General features: G+C 45.0%; 1 protein-coding gene and 2 long non-coding RNA genes across 3 annotated transcripts in view; 1 reads left to right on the top strand and 2 right to left on the bottom strand.

Moving 5' to 3' along the window:
- Nucleotides 1-9142: 9142 nt before the first annotated feature.
- Nucleotides 9143-10348, bottom strand: LOC142765025 (uncharacterized). The gene is made up of 3 exons (XR_012884021.1): nt 10233-10348; nt 9935-10161; nt 9143-9879 (listed from the first exon to the last, which is right to left on the bottom strand). It is a non-coding gene; the product is annotated as an uncharacterized LOC142765025 (long non-coding RNA).
- Nucleotides 10349-10646: 298 nt separating this feature from the next.
- LOC142765024 (uncharacterized) lies at nt 10647-12204 on the bottom strand. The gene is made up of 3 exons (XR_012884020.1): nt 12092-12204; nt 11051-11180; nt 10647-10921 (listed from the first exon to the last, which is right to left on the bottom strand). It is a non-coding gene; the product is annotated as an uncharacterized LOC142765024 (long non-coding RNA).
- Nucleotides 12205-20682: 8478 nt separating this feature from the next.
- LOC119167936 (uncharacterized) overlaps nt 20683-27727 on the top strand; it is a 37404-nt gene continuing 30359 nt past the window's right edge. The window contains exons 1-3 of the mRNA XM_075867906.1: nt 20683-21035; nt 25666-25767; nt 26973-27049. Of these exons, the coding sequence (XP_075724021.1) occupies nt 20820-21035; nt 25666-25767; nt 26973-27049 (395 nt within the window). The 5' untranslated portion in view covers nt 20683-20819. The remainder of the gene's footprint in view (nt 21036-25665; nt 25768-26972; nt 27050-27727) is intronic.

Below are 27727 nucleotides of genomic sequence, written 5' to 3'. Positions count from 1 at the left end.
AGAAGACTTTCAACTACATTCGCGCCTTTCTATCACATCGCACCGCCTTCATTCGCCTTAATTCTACCGAACACGGCCCGTACTTATTAGGCACGCGGGGTACACCTCAAGGGGCAGTCCTGTCTCCTCTGCTTTTTAACCTGGCGATGATGAACCTCCCCTCTCTTCTAAGCGAGGTCGAGGGAATACAACACGCACTATATTCGGACGATATCACAATCTGGACCAACACCGGTTCCTTAGCGCAAATCGAAGAACGCCTGCAAAAGGCTGCCCTTCTGGTGGACACCTACGCAGGTTCATGCGGCCTGGAGTGCTCTCCAGCTAAATCGGCTCTTCTTTCAGTCTCTCCGCTACCGCCGCCTCAAATTTTTCTTCCGTCCAGGCCCGTCCCGTCAGTGCAAAATATTCGGGTTCTTGGCCTTCACCTCACATCGTCCTTGGATCCAAAGGGCACAATAGCAGGCCTCAGACGCACCAGCGAACAGGTGAGCCGCATGATACGGTGAGTGTCTACCAAGCGCGGCGGCTTCCGCGGGTCTCAGTCCCTCCGATTGGCCCAGGCGTTTGTGACCAGTCGCGTCCTCTACGCCTTGCCTTACCTTCGCCTGCGTCGTCGACACGAGCACCAGCTGGACGTCCTTCTTCGTTCAGTATACAAACGCGCTCTGGACCTACCTATTGCAACTTCCAACAGCCGATTCACGGCTTGGGGGGTACACAACACCTTTGCAGAGATGCGCGAAGCTCATCGCGTTAACCAAATCAATCGACTGTCGCAGACGCCTTCAGGGCGCCGTCTTCTACACAGACTTGGCCTTAACCCGATATCTGACCAAGACCCTCTGGAGCCGGTACCAGAGCTCTGGCGTCAAAAGCTATGGGTGGAACTTCTACCCCGTAATATGAACCCCGACCTCCATCCTGGCCGTAGACTAGCACGCGCCGCGGCCCTTCATACGCGACACTCCGATCGTCCTGGTGTTTTCTACGTGGACGTCTCGGGTCCCTCCCCCTCGGGTCACTTCACGGCTGCCGTGATTACAGAGGGCAAACACGTACATTGCCTCTCCTTTCGAGCAGACACAGTAACGCACGCTGAAGAGGTTGCCATAGCTTTGGCCGCCTCTCACCCTGCTTTACGCACCATCCTGACGGACTTGCGCTCGGCTTGTTCTCAGTACCTTCAGGGTTCCATTGCCCCGCTGGCGGCTAGCCTACTACAGGCAGCCTCTTGGCGCTTTAACCCTCATCCCATTCGTATAGTCTGGACCCCAGGCCACTCGGGCTTGCCCGGCAACGAGGCGGCAAATGCCGCTGCCCGCGCTTCTCCTGTCCGGGCCGTTGCCTCTCCATGTCCCGAGACGGAATCTGGCAATACCAACCTGACGCGCTTTCGCGAAATTTTGGCTTATTACCGGGCTTTGCGCCGCCTCTACCCGGACCCCGCACGCGGTTTGGAGAAAGCGGACGAACGACTGCTACGCCGCCTGCAGACGAACACCTTTATCAGTCCGGCGGTCGCCAGGCACTCTTTGCCGGAAATCAATGGCACCTGCTCGACCTGTCATGTCCTCGCCGACACATATCCCGTCGTAGCATCGTGCCCAGTTAATCCCGTCCCTTTCTCATCCCCTTTTCCTATCCCAACTAGAGAGGCTTGGGAGAAGCACCTGCTCGGCTGCTCTACCTTGGCTGCACAACGCTCCTTGATGGAGCGCGCGCGGGCAGCTTCCAGCTCCACTGGCGTCCCGGCATAGGGTCTTGCCACTCTAGCACGCCGATGGGCCACGTCGGCACTCTCTAGTAGACTTTTTCTGAAATAAATGTTTTTTACCACCACCAAATTTTTTTGACGTTTCCAATATAATTTTACCGCACAAATTTCAACTACGATTTTTCTTCCCAATGTACTGCTGATACTGCGTACGCACGAAGGTGTTCTAAAGTTCCCAAGCCGCGATACCATTGCACAACAAGGGATAGCAGCCTGGAAACTTCTGAAGATCTTTATACGTGGTCTTGACGTCTACCTTTGTAGGTCAGAGTTTTATGGGTCAGATATGTATCACTGGTTTTGTATTGTGCATCGATTAGCTAATCATTCAAAGGGATTTGCTGGTACAGTTATGATGTGCACATATCTTTTTGTAATTTGACAGCGAAACATCCACTTACTAACATTTTCAGACCACGCTGATGCCATGCCGTCCGGCGGTCCAAGCTACGGCAGCTACTGCTGTGTATCGTGGTGCTTCAAGAATGGCAGAACCCACAAGAAGCATGGGACGAGTTTCTTCCGCATACCACGGGACGGCAGGTGTGTTAAAGCTTTTGTATGGTTTGCATGTCTTTAGGCTTACTGTTCGTACTTGCTCAGTGAGGGTAACAATAAAAAATTACTATTCAACTACTTCCCCTTTCAGATGATAGTTCATTGCCAATGCAGGATGAAAGCATGGTGGCAGTATGCTGGACGCGATGATCTCCTGAGTAAGCCGGCCATCCTATTGTACGCAACGTACAGGGTTTGTAGCGACCATTTTACTGCTCAAAGTTTCATGTACCCTGGGCACACAAGGCTTACAAGAATGGCTGTTCCCACTGTGCAACCAGCTGCACCATGTAAGTGATTGACTGAAACTCAAATATGTGCAATATCAGCCACTTGTATTGAATCAGTGGCGACAGTTAACCGCGAAGATCTTTGTAGCCGATGGAGAAACCTCACTCTAGAAGTAACACTTGGAAAGTCTTAAATTTTGTGAATTGTGGGCTATTACCTTCCTAACAGCAGCTTTACATTTCTGTCGTTTTTTGATGCTCTTGACCTGCATAACTTGTTTTAAAAGACTTTAAAGGGCTATTTCACGTTATCTTCAAGCCTGAGTGCACATGTACATATACCTTTCATCAGTGAAAGCTGGCACTGTTGATAATTCTAAAAATCACAAATTACTTGTTTTCTAGTTGGTGCCTTCTCTTTTCTTCTACGTTCGACCAGTTTATGCGTTTGAAAGAGCTGTTTAAGTTTCCCCATGCTACAAGCTTTGTAACTTGTACCAGCTGCACATATATGCAGGTTCTCTAAGCGTCGCTTGAAATAGTGACTGTGACATGACAGCAGAAGCTGCACTGCAAGGTGCGGATGAGCTTCAGTTTTTGTTATTTTAAGCCTCTTACAGACACATTGTCGTAATTTCATTTCTTCAGGACCTGCGGTAGAGGCTTCAAAAAGCGGCTCCTACACATTGAGGTGCCCCAATGAGCAGGGTGCGTTCAGTGTCGCGATTTCTTTTTTTTTTTACCCAAATTGACTGTTGACCAAACCTCTGCAGGTGGAAACTCCCTTGTAGCTGGCGAAAGAACTTCTGCTGACTTCGTCTTGCCGGGGAAAACCTTAACCAGTCGTTCAGCTGTCACAAAAGGAACTTGTGTGACCGGTAAGTTGTATGTTCACTTCAACACCAGAGTGGATTGATATAGAGACTTCCGCAGGCCGCTCGCAAGATTGTTCCGACAGCATTGTCCGAGGCACTGAACAAGCTTCACAAGACCCTCCAGAAGACGTCTCCACCAACAGCTCCACGCCTGAGTGCTCTAGAGAAAATGGTGACTATGCTTTTATTGCAGCTGTTTTTATGTGCTATTTTATGTTTAGGACATTCTGAGGAAACTATCCTCAAAAGGACACTACGTGTGCACTTACAAAATGTAAGGGTGGGCTCTCAGTCATTTTTATTCTTTTTGTGCATTGTCAACATTGTGAACGGTTTGTTTTTAGGTAGTGGACTCGAAAACTTTGCACCACAGAAAGTTGTGCACCTTGGGTTTGAAAAAGCGAGGAAATTGCTCGTATGGGATTAGTTGTTCTTAGCTTTTACATCCATATTTTTGTTTATTGCAGTGCGTGCCTGTGTGCCAGCGACAAAATCTCCATCAATAAAGTACAAGCAAACCATTAAACATCTGCAAGCCAAAGTAGCAGCACAGCGGAAAACTATCAAAAGACACCGGAGACAGCCTGACCAAGCACCGTCATCGACTTCAAAGGCCTTTGGAGTTATCCGACCACAGTTCAGCTTCTCATCAACCTCGTCATCTCGCCCATCAAAATTTTCAAAAGAATACCCAAACTTGTAGCGTTTGATGGGGCTGCGGATGCTGCCATTTTATTTTTATATAGCTTGTGAGTGATAACGTACGATGTAGAGCCTTTGTGAAAAATTATGAGCCACAGTGGTTTCCTTCTGCTATTTATTAGCCCTGTAATACCGCTCTCGTAGCATCAATTAAGGTCCACAATTCTGGATAAGTGATGACTGCAATCTATTTTAGCTCGCAAGCGTCACAGCAGCGCCCAGACGCGAATCGCTTGGGATCTTAAGTTTTTGATGAAAGCGACGCATAAAAAGAGCCACAAGACCTGCCAGTGTTTTAGCATAAAGTTTGTCTTTCACGTAGTGAGCAAGCTGCAAAGCCCTACCTTTCTGAGGACAAGGAGGCATCAAGTCTGCTTTTTTTCATTTTGGGCTAGCTGTTCTTAAGCACAGCCAGCACACCGCACCTTTGCCTTTCTGCTATATTGTGTCGTGTGGTTTATGTGTGCTCTTTTTTTTCTATGCATTATTTCGGTTAACCCCAGGCGTGATTCACGACTTCATTGCTGTGTATATGTCACTTCTTCCTTCTTCATCAGCATTGTGCGCTGTGTTTTTGCCATAGATCTTTACTTACCCACTGGCCCGGTGTGTCATACTTCCCCAGCTTTTCGGCTTCTGCCAACTCTAGCGACGTGTGCGTTGCCTGTGTTCTCTCTGTATTTGTTACAATATTTGTTGCAATTTATTTGTAATGCGAGATGCATTTGTTGTCTACCTCTGTCATATTGTGCTTTTTATATTCTCAGACTCTACCTTGCCTTTGAATAAAACATTGCGGATACTCTGTCTCTTTGACTGATATATACATTGATCACTTGTTCCAAAAGAAAAACACAAGCGCGATGAATAAAACCGTAGTGAATTATCATTACCTGCATCTCTTTTTATTGTAACTTAATCGAAATAAAAATTACGTCACGACCGATTCGCACGGACCACTGAACAAAAGAAAACAGGGAATCGCTAAATCAAAACGACCTACAAAAACTATCCATTTGGGCGATCAAAAGTGGTCTGAAATCATGAACTTTCGTCATAGCCAAACGTCGGTTACGCAAAGTAATTCAAAATTTGCGCCAGTGAAACCGAAACAGGAAGCGCATGCCACTCGCTCTCACCAACAACCAGGTGTGCTAGGGTCGATTGGGTCGCTGGGGTCTACGGGAGTGTCCACTCTTAACCTTTTTTTTATTTCTCTATGTGGACATTTCCGTAGACCCCAGCGGCCCAATCGACCCTAGCACACTTGGTGGTTGGTGAGAGCGAGTGGCATGCGCTTTCTGTTTCGGTTTCACTGGCGCAAATTTTGAATTACTTTGCGTAACCGACGTTTGGCTATGACGAAAGTTCATGATTTCAGACCACTTTTCATCGCCCAAATGGATAGTTTTTGTAGGTCGTTTTGATTTAGCGATTCCCTGTTTTGTTTTGTTCAGTGGTTCGTGCGAATCGGTTGTGACGTATTTTTATTTCGATTAAGTTATAATAAAAAGATGCAGGTAATGATAATTCACTACGGTTTTATTCATCGCGCTTGTGTTTTTCTTTTTGAACAAGTGAGCAATGTATATATCAGTCAAAGAGACAGAGTATCCGCAATGTTTTATTCAAAGGCAAGGTAGAGTCTGAGAATATAAAAAGCACAATATGACAAAGGTAGACAACAAATGCATCTCGCCTTACAAATCAATTGCAACAAATATTGTAACAAATACAGAGAGAACACAGGCAACGCACACATCGCTAGAGTTGGCAGAAGCCGAGAATCTTGTGAAGTATGACACACCGGGCCAGTGGGTAAGTAAGGAATTATGGCAAAAACACAGGGCACAATGCTGATGAAGAAGAAAGAAATGACATATACACAGCAATGAAGTCGCGAATCACGCCTGGGGTTAACCGAAATAATGCATAGAAAAAAAAGAGCACACATAAACCACACGACACAATATAGCAGAAAGGCAAAGGTGCGGTGTGCTGGCTGTGCTTAAGAACAGCTAGCCCAAAATGAAAAAAAGCAGACTTGATGCCTGCTTGTCCTCAGAAAGGTAGGGCTTTGCAGCTTACTCACTACGTGAAAGACAAACTTTATGCTAAAACACTGGCAGGTCTTGTGGCTCTTTTTATGCGTCGCTTTCATCAAAAACTTAAGATCCCAAGCGATTCGCGTCTGGGCGCTGCTGTGACGCTTGCGAGCTAAAATAGATTGCAGTCATCACTTATCCAGAATTGTGGACCTTAATTGACGCTACGAGAGCGGTATTACAGGGCTAATAAATAGCAGAAGGAAACCACTTCGGCTCATTATTTTTCACAAAGGCTCTACATCGTACGTTATCACTCACAAGCGATATAATTATAAAATGGCAGCGTCCGCAGCCCCATCAAACGCTACAAGTTTGGGTATTCTTTTGAAAATTTTGATGGGCGAGATGAGGAGGTTGATGAGAAGCTAAAATACGAAAAGTGTGATAACGTGAACCGTGCCCACTTCATACTGTGTTCCTTACCCGCTCGAAGACATTTCAACAAGCGCTTTTGTTATCGATATATTACTTTAGCTAGAGAGATAAAGCATACACAGTAACCAAGCGACCCACAGTAAAGTGCACAGTTCGCCCGCATTTGCTACAAAAATACAGACAGGATACCCAACATTCTTTTTAAGGTTATGCAAATCACTTCGAGCAAATACACAGTGTCTGTACTCCTCATAGTGGGTAACCAAAACAATGTATGCAACGAAGGAGTGGTTAGTCCAGTTGAACTGATTATAAGCATATAAGACCATAATGAAGTCTCCTGTAACGAAGTAATAACTTAACAAAGCTATTGCAGGATTCGGCTCAACTCGAATACTTTAGTGTAAACCCGCCGCTAATTGCTAACCTTTGAACTTGTCAAGCTGTATGCCTGAGATTGAAGACTGGAACCTAACCCTATCTAAGTTTCGGTTCACAAAACGCACATGCCAACATAAGCGAACCCGGAAAAACATTTTCAGAAACTTCGCGCGACACCCAGCAGAGCAGAAATGAAAATCGCCAACACTTGACAGATGGTGATACAAAACATCGCACACTTTCAGGGGATGTGCAGTGGCCTCAATTATGGCAAGAAAGTGAGATTCAAGTTGTTGTACGTATGAAAAAGCTGCTTCTGATGGCACAGTGAGATTCCCAAAAAGTTTGCTGGGGACGTGGTATGCTTTGAGCATTGTGAAATACTGGTGGGTACCCTTAAGCGTCTCACTGTCGTCTTTCAGTAACTGTGGGCAACTGCAACCGTCACATGCATTCCGAAGGAAGTGTTTGATGAGAAAACCAGCTACATAATATGCAGCGGAGTCATCGATAATATGGGAGTGAATGTTGGTCGCAAGTTCAGAGAGATCGTCTAGAGCGGGAAAGTCGTCAGGCTGTGGCTGTGCACACTCCTCATTATCCACAAGAGACGCACTGGTGAGGGAGAATGGCGAGAGCTGCTCCTGGAGGAGGTCACATTCATCATCCTCGACATTTACGTATTCTGACAGCTTGAAGAGTTTTTTTATGCGGATATGCTTCAGGCTTCAAATAAATTGTGCTACATTGGGGTTGGTGTTGCAACCCTGTTTTTGCCTAATGTGGCCAAATATGTTCTCCAGAGGATCCTGTTGAAGCCTGCGTGTTAACAGGTATTCAAAATTGTAATTTTTGGAGAGGTCGTCCCATAGTTGACAAATTGCCTGAATAGTAATTTGCCAACCTACGATGGTTTGTGGTTGACGTCTGCCAACAAACTGCCATGATGCAATCCAGGGAAGCTGGCCTCGGAGGAAGTCAATCAGCTCTGAATAATTTTTCATGATTGCATGCCGCAGCTTTTGCGAAGTTCTTTTTTTACTCGAGCTGTTCAAGGCATCAAAAATCCTGTCCATACGCTCACAAAATTGAGCTGTAGTGATGGCCGAGGCAGGCAGCACCTTCGCTCACACCATTGCCGTGATAGCAATCGAAACTGATGCACTGAGGACCTGAGTTGCTCTGCTGACCTTCATATTAGAAAAAGGTTTCTGATGAACGTGCCGTTTAGTCAACTTTGGAGCCAATCGCAACCGCCACTCATGTGAGGATTGGTAAAGGCTTACAATGTGCGACCAGTTAACGATGTCGTCCGCAATGTATAACTTGTGTGCTTGGACATTATTGCGCGTTGTTTTAATTAAATGCGGAACATCAAAAATGTAATACACCCGCTCACCATTAACTTAAAAAAAAGGCTTTGCTACAGTCACTCTCAGTTGGTTAGGGAGACTTACATTTCAACTGCCCTGGTCACAAATGACTGCTTTCACTGCAATATTAGTGCTCCTAAGCTCCAAAATGAGTGACAGCAGCGAGTTATGCATAACCGATGATGGTGTTGACGTGTGCCCTATAGTAAAAGCAACCGGTTGAACCCACTTTCCAGAGACACCAACAAGAAGAAAAACCAGTGCTCGATCACCGATGGTTGAAGTGCGATGAGTGCCATCATCTGTAAAACCCTGGACAACGTCTCCTGCAGCATCATAGTACAAATTATTTTTGAGGGCTATTTCGTCGAAAACTAAAGCGCACACTCGGTCCCGTTCATTCCAAGCTTGAGTATTTGTTGCAATGGAAGAAACGATTCCTGGAATTATGCCTGGAGCAACACCGACTAAATTTCAAGGCCGAAAGGCTGCTGCAGTGACGTCGGAGGTTGGAGGCCCAGTTACCCAACTCAGCATGCTCAGTAAGACTTTTTTTCCCACATCTTTTATTCGGCCCAATCAAGCCGCAGCAGCTGCTAGAGCGGGAGCGTTTGTTCTCCTAAAACGCGAACGAAACACCGGCTTTCCGCAGCGTTCACGGCGTAACTGGGCCTTCACCCTCTGACGTCACTGCGGCAGCCTTTCGGCCTTGGAATTTAGTCGGTGTTGCCTGGAGTCATCTTTACATTAGCTAGGTACCTCCTTAACGAACGCCGGGAGGGCAAAGAAAAATATGGAGCCAGAAATCGGTATGCTCGCGGACCTCGGAAGTTTAAGTGAAGAGCGAATTTCTTGAACCACACGGGAAACCGCTTGCCCTTGCGTTTGGGCCTCAAGCGAACATGTGCAGAAAGAAGTTTAAAAACCTCCTCGGTGACGTGCGGTCTTTGAAGTCGATGACGGTGCTTGGTGAGGCTGTCTCCGTTGTCTTTTGATAGTTTTCCGCTGTGCTGCTACTTTGGATTGCAGATGTTTAATGGTTTGCTTGTACTTCATTGATGGAGACATTGTCGCTGGCACACAGGAACGCACTGCAATAAACAAAAAATGAATGTAAAAGTGAAGAACAACTAATCCCATACGAGCACTTTCCTCGCTCTTTCAGACCCAAGTTGCACAACTTTCTGTGGTGCGAAGTTTTCGATTCTACTACCTAAAAACAAACCATTCACAATGTTGACAATGCACAAAAAGAATGAAAATCACTGAGAGCCCACCCTTACATTTTGTAAGTGCACACGTAGTGTCCTTTTGAGGATAGTTTCCTCAGAATGTCCTAAACATAAAATAGCACATTAAAAATAGCTGCAATAAAAGCATAGTTACGATTTTCTCTAGGGCACTCAGGCGTGGAGCTGTTGGTGGAGACGTCTTCTGGAGGGTCTTGTGAAGCTTGTTCAGTGCCTCGGACAGTGCTGTCGGAACAATCTTGCGAGCGGCCTGCGGAAGTCTCTATATCAATCCACTGTGGTGTTGAAGTGAACATACAACTTACCGGTCACACAAGTTCCTTTTGTGATAGCTGAACGACTGGTTAAGGTTTTCCCCGGCAAGACAAAGTCAGCAGAATTTCTTTAACCAGCTACAAGGGAGCTGCCACCTGCAGAGGTTTGGTCAACAGTCACTTTGGGTAAAAAAAAGAAATCGCGACACTGAACGCACCCTGCTCATCAGGGCATCTCAATGTGTAGGAGCCGCTTTTTGAAGCCTCTACCGCAGGTGCTGAAGAAATGAAATTACGACAATGTGTCAGTAAGAGGCTTAAAATGACACAAACTGAAGCTCATCCGCACCTTGCAGTGCAGCTTCTGCAGCCATGTCACAGTCACTACTTGAAGCGACGCTCAGAGAACCTGCATATATGTGCAGTTGGTACAAGTTACAAAGCTTGTTGCATGGGGAAACTTAAAAAGCTCTTTCAAACGCATAAACTTGTCGAACGTGGAAGAAAAGAGAAGGCACCAACTAGGAAACAAGTAATTTTTGATTTTTGGAATTATAAACAGTGCCGGCTTTCATTGATGAAAGGTATACGTACATGTGCACTCAGGCATGAAGATAACGTGAAATAGCCCTTTAAAGTCTTTCAAAACAAGTTGCGCAGGTCCAGAGCATCAACAAACGACAGAAATGTAAAGCTGCTGTTATGAAGGTAATAGCCCACAATTCACAAAATTTAAGACTTCCCTAGTGCTACTTCTATAGTGAGGTTTCTCCATCGGCTACAAAGATCTTCGCGGTTAACTGTCGCCACTGATCCATTACAAGTGGCTGCTATTGCACATATTTGAGTTTCAGTCAATCACATGGTGCAGCTGGTTGCACAGTGGGAACAGCCATTCTTGTAAGCCTTGTGTGCCCAGGGTACATGAAACTTTGAGCAGTAAAATGGTCGCTACAAACCCTGTACGTTGCGTACAATAGGCTGGCCGGCTTACTCAGGAGATCATCGCGTCCAGCATACTGCCACCATGCTTTCATCCTGCATTGGCAATGAACTATCATCTGAAAGGGGAAGTAGTTGAATAGTAATTTTTTATTGTTACCCTCACTGAGCAAGTACGAACAGTAAGCCTAAAGACATGCAAACCATACAAAAGCTTTAACACACCTGCCGTCCCGTGGTATGCGGAAGAAACTCGTCCCATGCTTCTTGTGGGTTCTGCCATTCTTGAAGCACCACGATACACAGCAGTAGATGCCGTAGCTTGGACCGCCGGACGGCATGGCATCAGCGTGGTCTGAAAATGTTAGTAAGTGGATTCTTCGCTGTCAAATTACAAAAAGATATGTGCACATCATAACTGTACAAGCAAATCCATTTGAATGATTAGCTAATCGATGCACAATACAAAACCAGTGATACATATCTGACCCATAAAACTCTGACTTACAAAGGTAGACGTCAAGACCACGCATAAAGATCTTCAGAAGTTTCCAGGCCGCTATCCCTTGTTGTGCAATGGTATCGCGGCTTGGGAACTTTAGAACACCTTCGTGCGTACGCAGTATCAGCAGTACATTGGGAAGAAAAATCGTAGTTGAAATTCGTGCGGTAAAATTATATTGGAAACGTCAAAAAAACTTGTGGGCAGCTTGCACTAGTGGCACAAGGCTAGCGAAGCAATGAAGATGATGGCCACTTGGCTAGTCCAGATTTGCCTCCGGCACACCAAGAACTATTCATGTTCCGAGCCTTCGGGAAACGCGTGGTGAAGCATGCGAGGCCCAGCGAATGCTTCTCAATATTTTACACCGAGCCTATGACCTAGCTGCCCAGCTACGCTCAGCGCACATACGCTCGCGTCCGTGGCAGACGCAGCACGCGTCGCCTCGGCTTGACGCCGTGCCGCCTTTGCTATAATGCATACGTTGCACAATGTTCCCGTCTCGCCGCTGCATAGAGCCGCAAACTTTCTTTTAAGCGAACCTCCCCGTACTTATAAGCTTCAGAAAAATGTTACAACTGCGTGAATGAGACACCACGTAAAAAACAAACTCGCTCGCACGAAGCTCAACGTGTGTGTGTGCATCTTTCTATGATTGTTGCATGGTGTCTTATTCGCACAGGAGTAACCGTTTTCTGAAAAAAAGGACCTAACAAGCCCAACAAGATGTCATTCAACAAGCTTCGGGTGAAAACGTGCCTCACCTGTTATATCACGCACGAAAACGCCGACGTTAACGAAAGCGACGAAAGCTTCCCGCTGTCAGTCATGCATGGGCTTGTCGCTGGGTGGATGGTGTTTATGACAGTACGGCTGAAAAAAAATAATCGCGTAAGGTGTGTTGAATAAATTGTTTTTATGTATAAAGAACATACCAGATTTGGGCGTATAATTATTTTTTTGTAAAAACAATTCTGTTGCATTGATTATAACTGTTTTTTTCGCGCTTGCGCCCTCTGACGTTTGGTGAGAGCACTAGTTCGTTACGTAGTCGTGACGCACTTCCTGAGGCCAGGTTTTGCGGAGTGTCCTTTCTTGTCTTTTCCTTTCTCTATGGCAGAGTACCGAGTACTCTAAATCGTTAACCGCTTTTTCTAAACGAGTCACGGATATGAGGTGGCTTCGTGGGACGGCTTTGTGCTTATAGGGACGGCTTTGTGCCCCCCATAATAGAGAATAAAGTATTCTAAATGGTTGAGTTTTAAATGCGAAGCATTTCTTAGCGAACTTCGGCAACTTTGAGCGTATCTATCTATCTATCTATCTATCTATCTATCTATCTATCTATCTATCTATCTATCTATCTATCTATCTATCTATCTATCTATCTATCTATCTATCTATCTATCTATCTATCTATCTATCTATCTATCTATCTATCTATCTATCTATCTATCTATCTATCTATCTATCTATCTATCCGCTACGACTTTTAGCTGTCCTGGCCGTTTCGATAAAGGTATAGATACCAAACTTGGTATTGCATAACATGACTGTATGAAGAACATATTGGACTAGTCATAACATGAAAAACATGACATGTATGTCATGAATGACTTGATTTATATTTCATTGTCCAGCAGCTCTTGCGGTGGTTTCGTTCACTTGGCATGTTCCAAAACTGGAATGGTTTTGTGTAATTGCATGCCGTACACAAGCGACAGACCCTAACATGAAAATCATGACACGCGTGTCATGTAACAACATGACTGCATGCCAGGCTCATGATGCGCTTGAGGCCGTTTCGCTAACGTCGCATATACGAAATTCGGTATTACAGTCCGTGAATGGATGACGAAGGTATGTGGCTAGTGCAAACATGATAATCATGAGATGCCTGTCATGAAAAAACATGACTACATGCCATGCTCATGGTGCGCTGGCATACGTTTCGCTAGCTTCACTAATACCAAATGAGGCATTACGGGACGTGAATGGATGACGAAGGTGTGATACTGGTGTAAACATGATAAACATGAGATGCGTGTAATGTAACCACATGACTAGATGCTACGCTCATGATGCGCTCGCAGGCGTTTCGCTAGCTTCACATGTACCAAACTCGGTATTACGCGACGCGAACGGAAGACATAGATAAATGACACATCCAAACATGGTAATCACGATGTGCGTGTCATGTAACAACATGACAACATGCCACCCTGATGATGTGCTCGCGGCCGTTTCACTAGTCTCACACATGCCAAATTTGGTACTACGTGACGCCAATGGATGACGAAGGTATGTGACAGGTGCAAACATGATAATGAAACATGGCGAACATTATCTAAAGGGCCACTCACCAGGTTTGACAATTTTGAGATGACAAGCGCAATGCGTAGACGAGGCGTTCATGATCACGTCTGCCAAAATTTACAACGCTACTCGCCGTTGAAATGGGTCAATTTTGAAGATGAACGCTGCTCCCCCTCCCTTCTGCCGGCGCGCGCCTAGAGAATGAGGGCACGACTTGTGCGTATGAATGGCCCTACGTACACGGCAATGCGGTGACGTTGGTTCTCTACGTAGACGACTTCGCTCTGACGTTGCCAACAGTGGCACGTGACATGGTGAAAATGATTTAACACAACTTAGGTAGTTTATGTATTTGTTGCTTGGATAAAATAATATATCTCTAGATACATAATAAGACTCAATAAGGAATTGTGAGCGTTCTTTTTTATTATTTTCTTGTGACTTGCTACGAGGTGCGGGATTAATGTGCTTGCTGGCGTTTCGCATGCGTTCGTGTCCGCGGTCAGCCCATCGAGACGACGACAGCCGTGAAGCGCTCCTACGCGTTTGCGCACTCACTGTGCTCATCTATTCTACCGCGTCTAAGCCAGCGTTTCCGAATTATCCCGTAGAAACAGGCAGTAGACGGAACTGCCCGCAACACAGTGATCTGTGTTTTGGAGGACAAAATAAAAGTTTATCCAATCCATTCCAAGGCAGTAGACCACGACACGAAATAACGCTGCATGGTAAAAAAAAAAAAAACGCCGCTCGCGTGCATGGGGGCTGGGCTTGTCCGGGCACGTCATGCGTACGTGACCTCTTGGTCGGATGCCGGAGAGGGTAGGGGAGAGATTTGGCTTGCGAAAGCTACGCGGCGGAGCGGCAAGGGTTTCGAGCTCGCCTCCTCTCGTCCTCGCTTCGCGCCGCTACACACGATTGACAACATTTTTTTTGTGGCAAAACGTTCCTCAACGGACACCCAACAACTTGCATGGTCTAACTAAAACTTGGTAAGGCGCCTGGTGAGGGGCCCTTCAAACTGCTTCCCACTGGATATTATTATCAAGTCGTTTGACGAACAAAAGAAAAAAAGAACGCTTTTTGGCCCTAGCGCGCGCTTAACCTGCTGACCCACAGGTTGCGGGATGAAATCTCGGCTGCGGCGGCTGCATTTTCGATGGAGGCGAAAATGATGTAGGCCCGTGTGTTTAGATTTGGGTGCACGTTAAGGAACCCCTAGTGGTCGAAATTTCCGGAGCCCTCCACTACGACGTCTTTCATAATCATATGGTGGTTTTGGAACGTTAAACTCCACATATCAATCAATCAATCAATCAATCAATCAATCAATCAATCAATCTTGGCGTATGCTTAACGTGCTGCGAATGGCTACACTACACGTAGTCTAGTCAGCGTTACGCCAAGCAAGATGAGACGATGAAGGCACATGACATTTCGGCCCCCTGAAGTGCTCTGTCATTTTACTAAGTCGTAATTTCCCACTTTGGGCAACAAAAACTACTCGGTCTCCTATTTATTTCCTTAAGACGACTCAAACGCAATAGCCGTCTTTGTGTTCTCAGTCTGTTTCATCTAACTTTCCTTAGGCGAAGTATCTCAAGACCGCGCAATGACCGTGTGTCGCCGCCATCTGCAGCAGATATAACGCAGGTGCATGGGAATGACCGAAACATCTTTGAACAACAAAAAAGGTTATCAAAAGTCTGTCAAAAAGATCAAACAAAATAAAAGACCATAACACCGTAAAAACGCCACATTGCACCACCCATTAATCAAGGCATACAATAGAACAAATTGTTAACAAGAAGAACATAAAAACGTGATTACTAGAAGAAAATGGGAGGCCCTGAATAATGATGTGATACACACTGCCTCACCATACCAACATTCCCTTCGTAAATATCCACTTCCCTCGTTGTACTGCGCTTACGAGCGTCGTCAGGGACCTTCCCGCGGGACGGCTTTATGCTCTCCCATAGCAGAGTACCGAGTACTCTAAAGCATTAACCGCTTTTTCTAAATGAGTCACGGATATGAGGTGGCGTCTTGGGACGGCATTGTGCTTACTGTGACGGCTTTGGGCCATCCCATAATAGAGGATAAAGTATTCTAAATGGTTGAGTTCTAAATGCGAAGCATTTCTTAGCGAATTTTGGCGACTCTGAGCGTATCCATCCATTCATTCATCCATCCATCCATCCATCCCTCCATCCATCCATCCATCCATCCATCCATCCATCCATCCATCCGTTCGTCCGTCCGTCCGTCCATCCATCCATTCATGACTTTTAGCTCTCCTGGCCGTGTCGATAATGGTATCGATACCAAACTTGGTATGGCGTAACATGACCGCATGAAGAACATATTTGACTAGTCATAACATGAAAATCTTGGCATGTATATCATAAATGTCATGATTTACATTTCATGGTCCAGCAATTCTCGCCGTGGTTTCGTTCAAATGGCATGTTGCAAAACTGGTATGGCATGACATGATTGCATGAAGAACACAAGCGACTCACCATAACATGAAAATGAGGACATGCGTGTCATGTAGACATGACTACATGCCACGCTCAAGATGCACTCGCGGCCGTTTCGCTAGCGTCACATATACCGAATTTGGTACTATAGTACGTGAATGGATGACGAAGGTATGTGACTGGTGCAAACATGACAATCATGAGATGCGTGTCATGTAACAACATGACTACATGCTACGCTCATGATGCGCTGGCGGCCGTTTTGCTAGTTTCATTTATAACAAATTTGGTACTACAGGAAGTGAATGAATGAGGAAGGTATGATACTGGTGCAAACTTGATAATTATGAGATGCGTGGCATGTGAGAACATGACTACACACCACAGTCAAGGCGCCAATAAATTACGACGTGACGCGGTGCGCGTGCTCGCTTGCGTTCATTTCGCCGCGTAACGCCGGCGTTGCCACGTCAGGCACCAGTCCACGCTGCGTTGCTTTGACGCATGCGCGTTTCAGCACGTTCGGCGTCCCTCCGTCACGAAAAGAGGGAGACACAGTGTTGTCTGGGTAAGGCATTGGCGCGAAACGCAGCATGTCGCATTTCGCACCGGTTGCCATCGGGCCGCGCCGACGGGCGCTGGTCGCTCCGGTCGCGCCTAGCGTCAGAGTGCTCGCGTTTTGCAAACGTAACGTCACTGTGCCCTGTGTGCACGCGCGTCAACGCTACATTGGAGTATGTTAGGCCGTTCATGATGCGCTCGCAGCCATTTTGCTAACTCCACATATAGAAAATCAGGCGTTACGTGACGTCAATGGATGATGAAAGTATATGACTGGTGCAAACATGATAATGCTGACAAGCGTTTCATTTAAGTAAGTGACAACATACCACGCTCATAGCCTGCTCGCGGCCATTTCACTAGCTCCACATATACTTAATTTGGTATCACGTGACGTGAATAGATGACGAAGGTAAACGAAAGATTCAAACATGATAATCATGACACGTAAGGCATGTACGGCATCAGTTACCTTCACCTGGTAACATTGTGCTGATCTTAAAGGGACATATCAACCTTCCTCATTCGTGCTTCACATATCGTCGACTCCCACTGTACGTGGGATCTGCCAATTTTTTCTGTTTTTATTTTTTTTCACTTTCATGAGTTCTGTCCAACCCTGTCGCTCGTACATACAGTTCGTCTTACCGGGCGCGGCCCTAGCGTAATTTTTTGTCGATGCGGCTTCATCTCAGCTCTCCCACGATGGAGTACTGAGTCCTCGAAGTCGCTAACCACCTTTTCTAAATACCCGTTTTGGTTCTTTTTTTCCCGACTAGGACGACTTCCGGCTCTCCTATAGTAAAGTACCACGTACTCTAAATCGTCAAACACCCAAACACACGCGCGTTGAAATCCTTCTGCACCCAACGTAGCCTTGCAGTTAAGCTGCGATAGGAGGTATTGAGACATTCCTGCGTGCACATGAAGCGGTTTGCAGTTCATCTGGCATCCGCTTACCTCTGAGCCTGAACAAGCGACGACGTGATATGCGACGATGTCACGTCATCATGTGACGTCATAATACGCAACCTCCTAGGAACGTCACGATGAAGTGACAAGCTTCCACCACATATATGACGTCATGATGATGTCATACAGTGAAGTTATCATTCGTAAATATGGTTGATTGGGCGAGTTGGTGATACATGATTACTTGAATTGAGAGCGCACTACGTAAACGCGGACAGAATAGACAGGTAGGTACAAGCGCTTACTACCAACTGCAAGTTTATTAGGAAAGCTGTGAAATATATACTGACAGATGAAACGACTTTGTAGACTCATACTATATGACAAATTGGCAGACCCGGATAGTAAAACCGATAAAATATGTATGTCAGCCCCACCTTACCAACGCCCACTAGTAGGCCCGTGTGCTCAGATTTGGGTGCACGTTAAAGAAACCCAGGTGGTCGAAATTTCCGGAGCCCTCCATTATGGCGTCTCTCGTAATCATATGGTGGTTTTGGGACGTTAAACCCCACATATCAATCAACCAACGCCCACTATGACTTAGAGTGATTACTTAACGCCTATGGCATTTACGACTGTCCAAAAACGCTAGCTTCTTAAAAAGACAGAGCTACTGAAGGTTTGCTGACGCAAGTGAAGTGTTCACGGGCTATGTTTGTAGCTTCAATTGCAATCCTTGTGCGCTCATCTTTGTGTCTATTAAGGACGACTGTGTTGTCAAACTGTAGTTTACAGCCACATACAGTGACGTGTCGGGCCAGAAAACGATGTTTGCCGCTGCGAACATTGCACGCATGCTCCGTCCGCCTGTAGTTAAAGCATCTCCCAGTTTGTCTAATAGGCACGGCACGAAAGTAGGATCCTGTAGACAACGTTGCAAATGCAATCGCTTTGTTTTGCACAGCTGTTTCTTGTGTCTAGTGGCACATGTGAGCCTAGCTAGCTGAGAAAGTTTGTGGGGTGCAGAGGAAACTACACGAATTCCCATGCGTTGCCCCACCTTTTTCAGGGGGGGGGGGGGGTGAACTGATGCATGTTAGGGACCACAGCAATTTTTGTCTTATTTTTCTTGGTTGTTGTTATCTCGTTCTGCTGCAACCTTTCTTTGGCCATCTTCTTTAGCCCGCCGTTTCAGCGCTCCGGCGACAATTTGTTTTTTTTTCTTTTTGCATCACGGATGTTGACGCCTGGAATGGTCATTTTTCGCCCTTGAGAAGGCATCAAAGGCTTTCGTCTTACGAAAAGTCTAAAAGCGTAAATTTGGGGTGTAATTTCAAACATACTCCCGACGTAGTTGTCCTTGGTGCCGTGATGCACGTTGATGGAGTGCCATTACTGCATCTATAAAGATTGCAAACAATCGTGCTGAACATGTAATTACTCTTTAAAAGTTCCGTCGATGCCCCGCCGTGGTGGTCCAGTGACTAAGCTACTCGGCTGCTGACACGCAGGTCACGGGATCGAATGCTGACTGCGGCGGGTGCATTTTCGATGGAGGTGAAAATGCTGTAGGCCCGTGTGCCCAGATTTGGGTGCACGTTAAAGAACCCCAGGTGGTCGAAATTTCCGGAGCCCTCCACTACGGCGTCTCTCATATTCATATGGTGGTTGTGGGACATTAAACCCCACACATTGTTCAAAAGTTGCGCCGATATCTCTAGCAGTAGCCGTATAATGTACGCAAAGCGTTTGACGAGTGCAGCCTGAGACTCCGTTGTCCTATGTATACGCAAGGGGTGCTGCGATGCCAAATGTGGAACGTGAAAACTGAATGCTTATTTGAAGTTTGGAGAGTAACATCGCCTTCATTAGCTCATCCCAAATGAAATGAAATGAGTAACAATGTCCTTTAGTTCATCTGGATCAAACTTCTTCGATGAAGCTCGTTTGAATCAGTTCACCAAGGGAACTGGCGACCGTATTCAAAGCACTATGTCGAGCTTCTCGATTCAAATATCCCACTGACTGCACCAATCAATCAATCAATCAATCAATCAATCAATCAATCAATCAATCAATCAATCAATCAATCAATCAATCAATCAATCAATCAGTTTATTATTATCATGTCATAAAAGGATGTTACAGGGAGTAAAATATACAGACGAGGGTCCCAAAGAACACGACTGCAACGGGACCCTCAGTGATGATTACAAATAATAAAAGCGCAAGCAGCTGTTAGAATCGTAGAAACAAAAGTATACAAAGCAGAATGAAAACAAAAAGGCATGAAATCAAAAAAACAAATAATACAGCATAAAACAACAAAAAGAAGATAGATCAACTATTTAACAGGTACTCTTTAAATGAGTTTTTATACTCTTTAAATGGGTTTTTAAATCTCATTGCTACGCGGCAATGAATTCACGGCTCGACACCATTGTCGAGAATCGATACTAAAGAATTAAGCTTATTCTTCAGAATAAGTGCTGTCGTAAGCGAGGAGGCGTCAGGTGACTTTTTAATTGCCTTTGTGAGAGTCACGATTTTTTACCTTTAGAAGAAGGACTGGAAAAGAAAATGCTCGACGTTTGTAAATAGCAAGAAGCGTGAAAGATGGACTCTATGGCATACAATTCGAAACCGCCGCCTGAAAGAGTGTTTCTCTAGCTCCTTGTAAAATAATAGAGCGTATACGGCTGACACTTTAATGCAGAAGAGTAGAAGCGACGCTCCATACTGGAGCTTGCCACACTATAGGGCCAACTTTTGTTCTGCAATAACACTTGTACGTCAAGCTTGCTACATCTCCTGCTCGAAAAAGAAAGACAAAAAAAGAGAAGAAAAAAAAGCCTCATAAGTTTGACATCAACTTTCATTCGTGCGTTCCGCGCACCTGTACAGGACTCGATACATGTCACTGGCGACGTTTGGGAAACGGTTAGTTTCGAATGGACTACATTATTTTTTCTTGCTTCTGAATAGACGCATTGTCTTTACCCTTATTTATAGACCGAGCCGTGATACCTTAACTGCACTTCGGTAAGCTAGAGTTACGAAACTGTCACCGTACCTTTTTTTGAAATCTCTGGCCGCGTACGATATGACGTTTCCCAGCGGTACGGTATGTTTGCCGTAGCGTCGCTATAGTATAGTGCACAGACTCAAGCGTCCTCACCCCCGTGCAGCAAGTGTCCACTTCTCAACAGGAGACATGAACTCACGCAGGTCAACAATGCTCCTACGACTTGTTCCAGTTGCGCTGGTGATCGTAGTTTCCAGCATCGGTTTCAGTGACACGCACTTGGTCGAGGTACCGGAGTCATCCTACCCCCGGTACATGCATTTAGCGGTGCAGTTGACCCGCTTCAAGTCGTTGAGTCGACGACCTGCCTTGTACCTGCTGGGTCTGAGGAAGGTTGTATGGCCGGTGAGTGAACTTCAAGTCTGCGTCATCATCAATACGTCTTAATTACGTCCGATAGAGTAGAAGCATCTCCCATGCTTTGCCAACAAAGCCGAGCGTGGGCTCGCAATGGCTGTGTTATCCAGGCACACTTCCTAATCCCATATGCCCACCTAACTTTCTTACTTTAACCGGCGCATCACCCAATGCGCACCTAGGGTTGCCAACAGTCCCGGATTTTGAAGGACTGCATGACTTTAGATACCGCGTCTCGAGCCTCGCGCTGTCACTGTAGAGACAGATGTATGTACCAGATTCATTCCAGACCACCTATTTGGAAACATAAGATTCAACGCACGGCCAACGACTGGCGTTGCGCTATGGAACATGAAGTTCACACGAATCACACGTACAAAATCATGTTGTGGTGGCTAGCTGTGGCTGCGAGAGGCTTCAGCCATTTAGTAGAACTTGTGAATGAAGTGCGACAACCTTTGCGAGTACATTCTTCTGCAAGAAGAACCGCTTCGAGCAGTGCCCAGTCAGTAGAGGTGGCTGAAGTACCTCTTCACTAGGCCACAGCAGTTAAGAAGCGAAGTATTTGTCTAGAATACGCTGCAGTAAAAGAATGTGCTTTTGCTCGCTCCGTAGGTTAGTTTACGCCCCCTTCTCATCCTGTCCTGATTGCCTTAATTGAAGAGTTGGTAACCACAGCCCTCGCCCCAGCAGCAGGCTAATGCATATAGCACGGCGTGCCTGCAAAGACAGAGTCTCCAAGTTGCGTGCATTTCGGCAAATGGGGCTAGCGTGCTGCTTCATACTGCCCACTGTACTTTCAGACGTCAGTCTCTGATGCGGACAGCACAGCGTGTGTTCTCGCGTTAACTTGGCAAGAACGAAACTCTTGCACCAACTTGATGCTTCTCGCAAAGTTGTTAAATCACTTAATCAATCGCTTTCGGTCTCCGACTTCATAAAACAACTGCCTCAACTTTTAATGTTTCTTGAGACTTATTGGCTTAACTGTACCAAAACTGCTCTATCTCACACAATACCTTAGTCTTGCCTTAACTATATGCTGTAAAATCTGTAATCTTTCATACCGAAGACGTAAGACTTCCTTAAGATCAAACATTAGTGCATAGACATACAAATATAGAACTTGTGTGTTCTGTAATGGTTCTAGGGGTACATTTTACGAATACAATGAAATGGGACGACCATGTAAGCTCGATACTCCAAAACGTTGCCGCATAATAAGTGTTTTAAGTCGTTACCGATACACTTTCCCAGTTACTGTAATATTGCTAATTTATAATGCTTTATTTGTATCGCATGTTCATTACAGGCATCTAGTATGGGGCACGTGCCATGACTAAGTTTAACTTAAATTATTTCGCATGCAGAAGAAAATATTGAGTGTCGTTCGTAATGTACAGTATCTGGCTATTACTGAAAACCTGTTTGAAAAATACAACATAACAAAAGTTCATAACATATACAAACCTAGACTCTTGCGCGAATAGCGTTTTAGTGCTAAACGTAACGCTACCTTATTGGAAGAACTTCCATACCATTCTGGAAATGCATACCGTTATAGCAGTGTACATCAGAACTGTGGAAGTGTCTGAACTTTAGAACGTGCTATGCTTACCAAACAAAATGCTAGGTAACAATGCCCATAGACTTGTTTACTCATACAACAAAGCATGCTATCATATACAGCACTGGAAGTTGCCAGCTTTTAAAATGTTAATGCACTCCACTTTCTCGAGTGTTTCCTGGGAGTTTTTAGTGTGTGATATATTTTTGTTAGTTTTCTTGCACATGTTAGGAGGTACGTATATATTTTGTTCCCGCTTTATCCGAGTAGTGTAATCCATTGTGGAAATGTTTATTTTTGTAGTTTTTTTCTTTTTTTCCTCTATTCATTGTATAACTGCCATACTGTATGGTCACTGCATTAGTGTATTGTGCAAAGTGTATTGTTTAGAAAAAGTTTATTTACAGCATGTACAGAACACAAAGGCTTCATACCATTCCAGTAACAGGGCACATACACATCGGCACATCTATATTTCACGACTAACATCACTACGTTACAGTGAAGACATTTGCTCTAATATACATGATTATGTTGGCATACATGTACACAAATATATACATGTACACAAGTGTATTATGCGTTTTATCATACTGTGCAAAGGGGGAGAGGTCTCCTTCAGGCCGCGTTCGGGTGGTTTTTATTTGCCTCATCCACCTCCATTTTTCACTATGTTGCACTTGTGTGTAAGTGAGAATCAATCAAATAAAATCAAATCAAATGAATAGTAACGTCATAAATGTTTGTCAATTATCTACAGTCACAATAACTTTATAATAGTCATTCAGATGTATGCTGCTTCAGATTGAAAAAAATGTGGTTTATTGAACTAAGTGTCATAAAATTCGAGACTATTTGTGTCGCCCGAAATAAAAACAGCCTACATATTTACATATTGTATAACATTGCGTTCGAATCTCGTAACTCGATGGTTGCTACAAATATTTATAGGGTCATTACAACGATAAACTTCCTTCGGGCTTCACTCCTGCATCTAAACCATCCATACCGCCTTGGTGTCTTATTCGACCCACAGTGCATCTTAGTGTACCAGGGATCCGGAGGAAATCTGAGCTATCTTCGCCTGTGCTGAAACAACTGTCTCTTCTTTTTTTGCACGAGAAATATTCAGACAGCATTCATGTATACACCGATGGTTCCACGAACCGCCAGTCTTCGTCAGGGGCAGCAGTTGTCCCAGCAAGAGGTGTTACCATCAGCTTTAGGACTGACCACTCCACGGCATCTACAGCAGCGGAACTAGCTGGTTTGCGCGCTGTACTTCGTGTGGTCAATCGGGAACCACCGCATTAATGGTCGATTTTTAGTGACTCAAGGGCTGCCCTAAAGTCTGTGCTCTCAGCACTGCGTCGTGGGCCATACGAACAGCTTGTTTTCGAAATTCGATGCCTTCTCCACATTTCACACGACAAAGGGCATCATGTGACGATTCAATGGCTGCCAAGTCACAGCGGCATCATAGGGAACGAACATGCCGATACTGCCGCGCGGGCAGCCCTTGAAGGAACAAGAGAAGAAGCCATGCCACTTTCGCGGACCGATGCTGCCAGTAATCTTCGGCGACTTGCGCGTGAAATCACGTTTTCACTATGGTGCCCACCAAGCATCGATACGAATCGTCAACACCACCTGTCCTCTTTGATGGCTCTCCGCATGCCCACTGGACTCGGCCGAAGAGAAGCCACCCTGCTTCATCGCTTATGGCTAGGAGTGGCATTTACAAAATCTTATTCTTTTGTCATAGGAATGGCCGACAACGCTCTCAGCGATGCCTGTCATTGCGAAGAGACGCTACACCACATCCTGTGGGACTGTCCGTTGTATGAAATCCAGAGACAGTCACTGGCGTCCGCTTTTGCGCGCATTGACAACAGCCAAATGTCTGTGGACACTATTCTGTCAAGTGCCCGAGAGAAGACATTGCAACAGAAGGCGACGAAAGCTCTGTTGAAATTCCTACGCGACACGGACTTGAACAAGCGACTGTAACAGCAATGTCACACACCGCGAAAGACAAGACTGGACTATGACTGAGTGTGCGCGCATGTGCTGCCGAATGTGCTGTGTTTCTCTCTTCCCTCTCTGCTCTCTATCTTTCATCTCCCCCATCCCTCCCCCATGCGCAGGGTAGCAAACCGGCTGCCTATAGGCTGGTTAACCTCCCTGCCGTTCTTTTCCCCCTGTTTTCCTTCCTTCCTTCCTTATAAGGTCATATATCATCTAACATAACCGGCAAGAATGTTATATTCTCTTTAACTGCAATCGCCTCTGTAGCATTACAGCAAAACAAAATCCAGCCTTTCTCTCCAGTTTTCAAGAACTCATCGTAAATAATGTCGCTTGAACTTACCATAGCTTTCTTTACGACCCATTTATTTTATGACTGCACTATATGCTTCAACAGTTTGATTATCACCCTGAAGTAGGCATTCCATTTCGTAAAACCTGAAGGTTCGTTCTCTTCTGCGCACACCAAAAGATTACCTGTTGTCACGAACAGAGGTATTGTTGTATCGTCTCTCGGGTCATCCAAATCTACAAAACTTTTTTCTTTGTTTCTGTCTCATTTTCTTGTGTAGTCTGTTCGTGTGCGTCTTACCGACGTCACCACCGTGACGGAAATGACGTTAGTGAAGCTTGGTGATCCCAGCACAAAACTCTCTCGTGTTGAAAGATGGACTACAACGAAAACGGTAAACTACATGACAAAGTGTATTGATGGCGAATGACCAATGCCGTGGCGTAAACTATGTTTGATTCGCCCCCAGATGGAAAACGCAACGCATAAGAAGACTACAACGTGTGATTCTAAATAGATCATACTTGCTTTCAAATAGACTCGAGCGTTGACATCATGCACCGTAAAAGGCTATCACCGTGTTAGGAAGTCAGGCCTCTATCGGTTTGTTGCGACACGACAATGAGATAATTCCCGAGATACCACGAAATTCCTTAAACTTCATTTTATGAGTACCTAATCATGCCGGCGTCGTTTACCATAGCTCATTTATTTTTCATTTTTGTTTTCAGAATAACAATGGTGATCGAGTGGTGATTACCATCGAAGTGACCGACTCAACCTGCCAAAGCTGGCCGGTGAATCCAAGGAACTGTAAGCCTCAGGTTAACTCGGTAAGTGGAAAGCTTAAGTAGCCTTACGTTTCGTCAATAAAAATCGTTTCGAATCAGTATCTGGAGGAGGCAAGTTAAACTGCGCGATAAAAGTGAGAACATGCGGAAACAGCGGGGCAAGACATATATATTTATATATATATATATATATATATATATATATATATGTGGTGGGTTGAAATTCAATGGATCCGGTGAAAAATGCGGTAGAAAAAGAGGTCGACAAACGTGCGAAAACACAAGTTTTACTAACGTTTCGGCAGGCCCTTCTGCCGAAGCGTTAGTAAAACAGTAAAACTTGTGTTTTCGCACGTTTGTCGACCTCTTTTGCTACCGCACACACACACATATATATATATATATATATATATATATATATATATATATATATATATATATATATATATATATATATATATATATATATATATATATATATATGTGTGTGTGTGTGTGTGTGTGTGTGTGTGTCATCGCTGGAAGTGTGTATTAGGTTAGCGTTTGTATGCACACCACACAGAAAAATGTTCGTACTTATTTTTTCCTTAACAAGGCGGCTGATATGTTTCTTTAAAATTTTATAATTAGTTAACTGTAAGGAACCTACTCAACTACTTCAGTTACATTATTCAAAAGAAAGAAAGATACCGATCCCAAGCCCGCTTGAGATCCCGACGTATTTTTTTATTGTAAGGTTCCTCATTTTATTGTAGCTCTGTCTCCCTGCTGTGTACATCACAATCATTCTCAATTCTACATTGTACAAGAGGTCCCCTTGCAGTCTCTGACTATGGGACCTCTTTCTGTATATCATGCACATGTATTCTTCTTCATTTAGCACAATAAAACCTTCTGTTCTGTTCAACAGAACTGACTTGGGAGGCTCAGAGAACTTATAAGGAGCTCGCTGCCAAAATCTGTTCTTTTTTTTTTTCACACTGACTGTAACCCTGTAACATGCGAATATCCGTACCGTCTCAATGATTCGAGAGGTACCTGTCGTCTAGTTATTCCAGATGTCAGCCGAACCACCTTCTTTCCTAACGTTCAGAGTCCACGCAGAAACGCCGTATCATCTCTGGCTTCAGGGTAGTCTATAAGCGTTATTGAACAATATATTGTTCCTTGTCAGTTTCAGCGTCATCCGAAAATAATAAGTATATACGTTCGTACACAGTCCGTGTTTTTTTTTTTTTGCGTCGCAGCCCCTTTACACCTGCATAGGGAGGGCACAAGTGAAAAAAGGCCTGAAGCTCGTTAAGTTTTGGCGCTCAAAGTGCTGGTGAGTGTTTATAATTACGCTCAACGTGCCTCGCGATTATATCGTGGTGATGTTATTTTATTTGTACAAGAATGTCTGTCGAGTTTTAAGCATTCTGTTGTAAATCATGCATCTGAGTATCAAACGTATGTCTTTACTTTTCCTCCAAAATGTTTACTGTTGATTGATAGATACGTGGGGTTTAACGTTCCGAATCCACCATATGATTATAAGAGACGCTGTAGTGGAGGACTCCGGAAATTTCGACCACCCGGGGTTCTTTAACGTGCACCCAAATCTGAGCACATGGGCCTACACCGTTTTCGCCTTCATCGAAAATGAAGCCGCCGCAGCCGGTATTTGATCCCGCGACCTGCTGGTCTGCAGCCGAGTACCTTAGCCACTAGACCATCGCGGCGGGGCCAAAATGTTTACTGTTCTCGCGCTGTCATGTACAACGCCTCTTGGACCCACTCAAGCTGCTGACGGCAGCTTTTAGCCCCGGAGTACGTTTCTAGTGTGTACTAAAGGAAATGAGAAAGTTGAAGTTAAAGATTACAGTGCCGTGAGAATGCCTTTGAATATTGTATACAGTGCAGATGACAAATATGCGTCAACGCCATTAGGAATAACTTAGGCCTTTCTTTTTCACGTTTCCCTCTCTCTTTCATCTGTTTACTCCCCTTTCTCATTATCCCA

This window comes from Rhipicephalus microplus, chromosome 6 (assembly GCF_043290135.1).
Source record: "Rhipicephalus microplus isolate Deutch F79 chromosome 6, USDA_Rmic, whole genome shotgun sequence".
Classification (NCBI taxonomy): Eukaryota; Metazoa; Arthropoda; class Arachnida; order Ixodida; family Ixodidae; genus Rhipicephalus; species Rhipicephalus microplus.
Note: the sequence above shows the minus strand (reverse complement) of the source record. Positions and strands in the feature narration are given on the sequence as shown.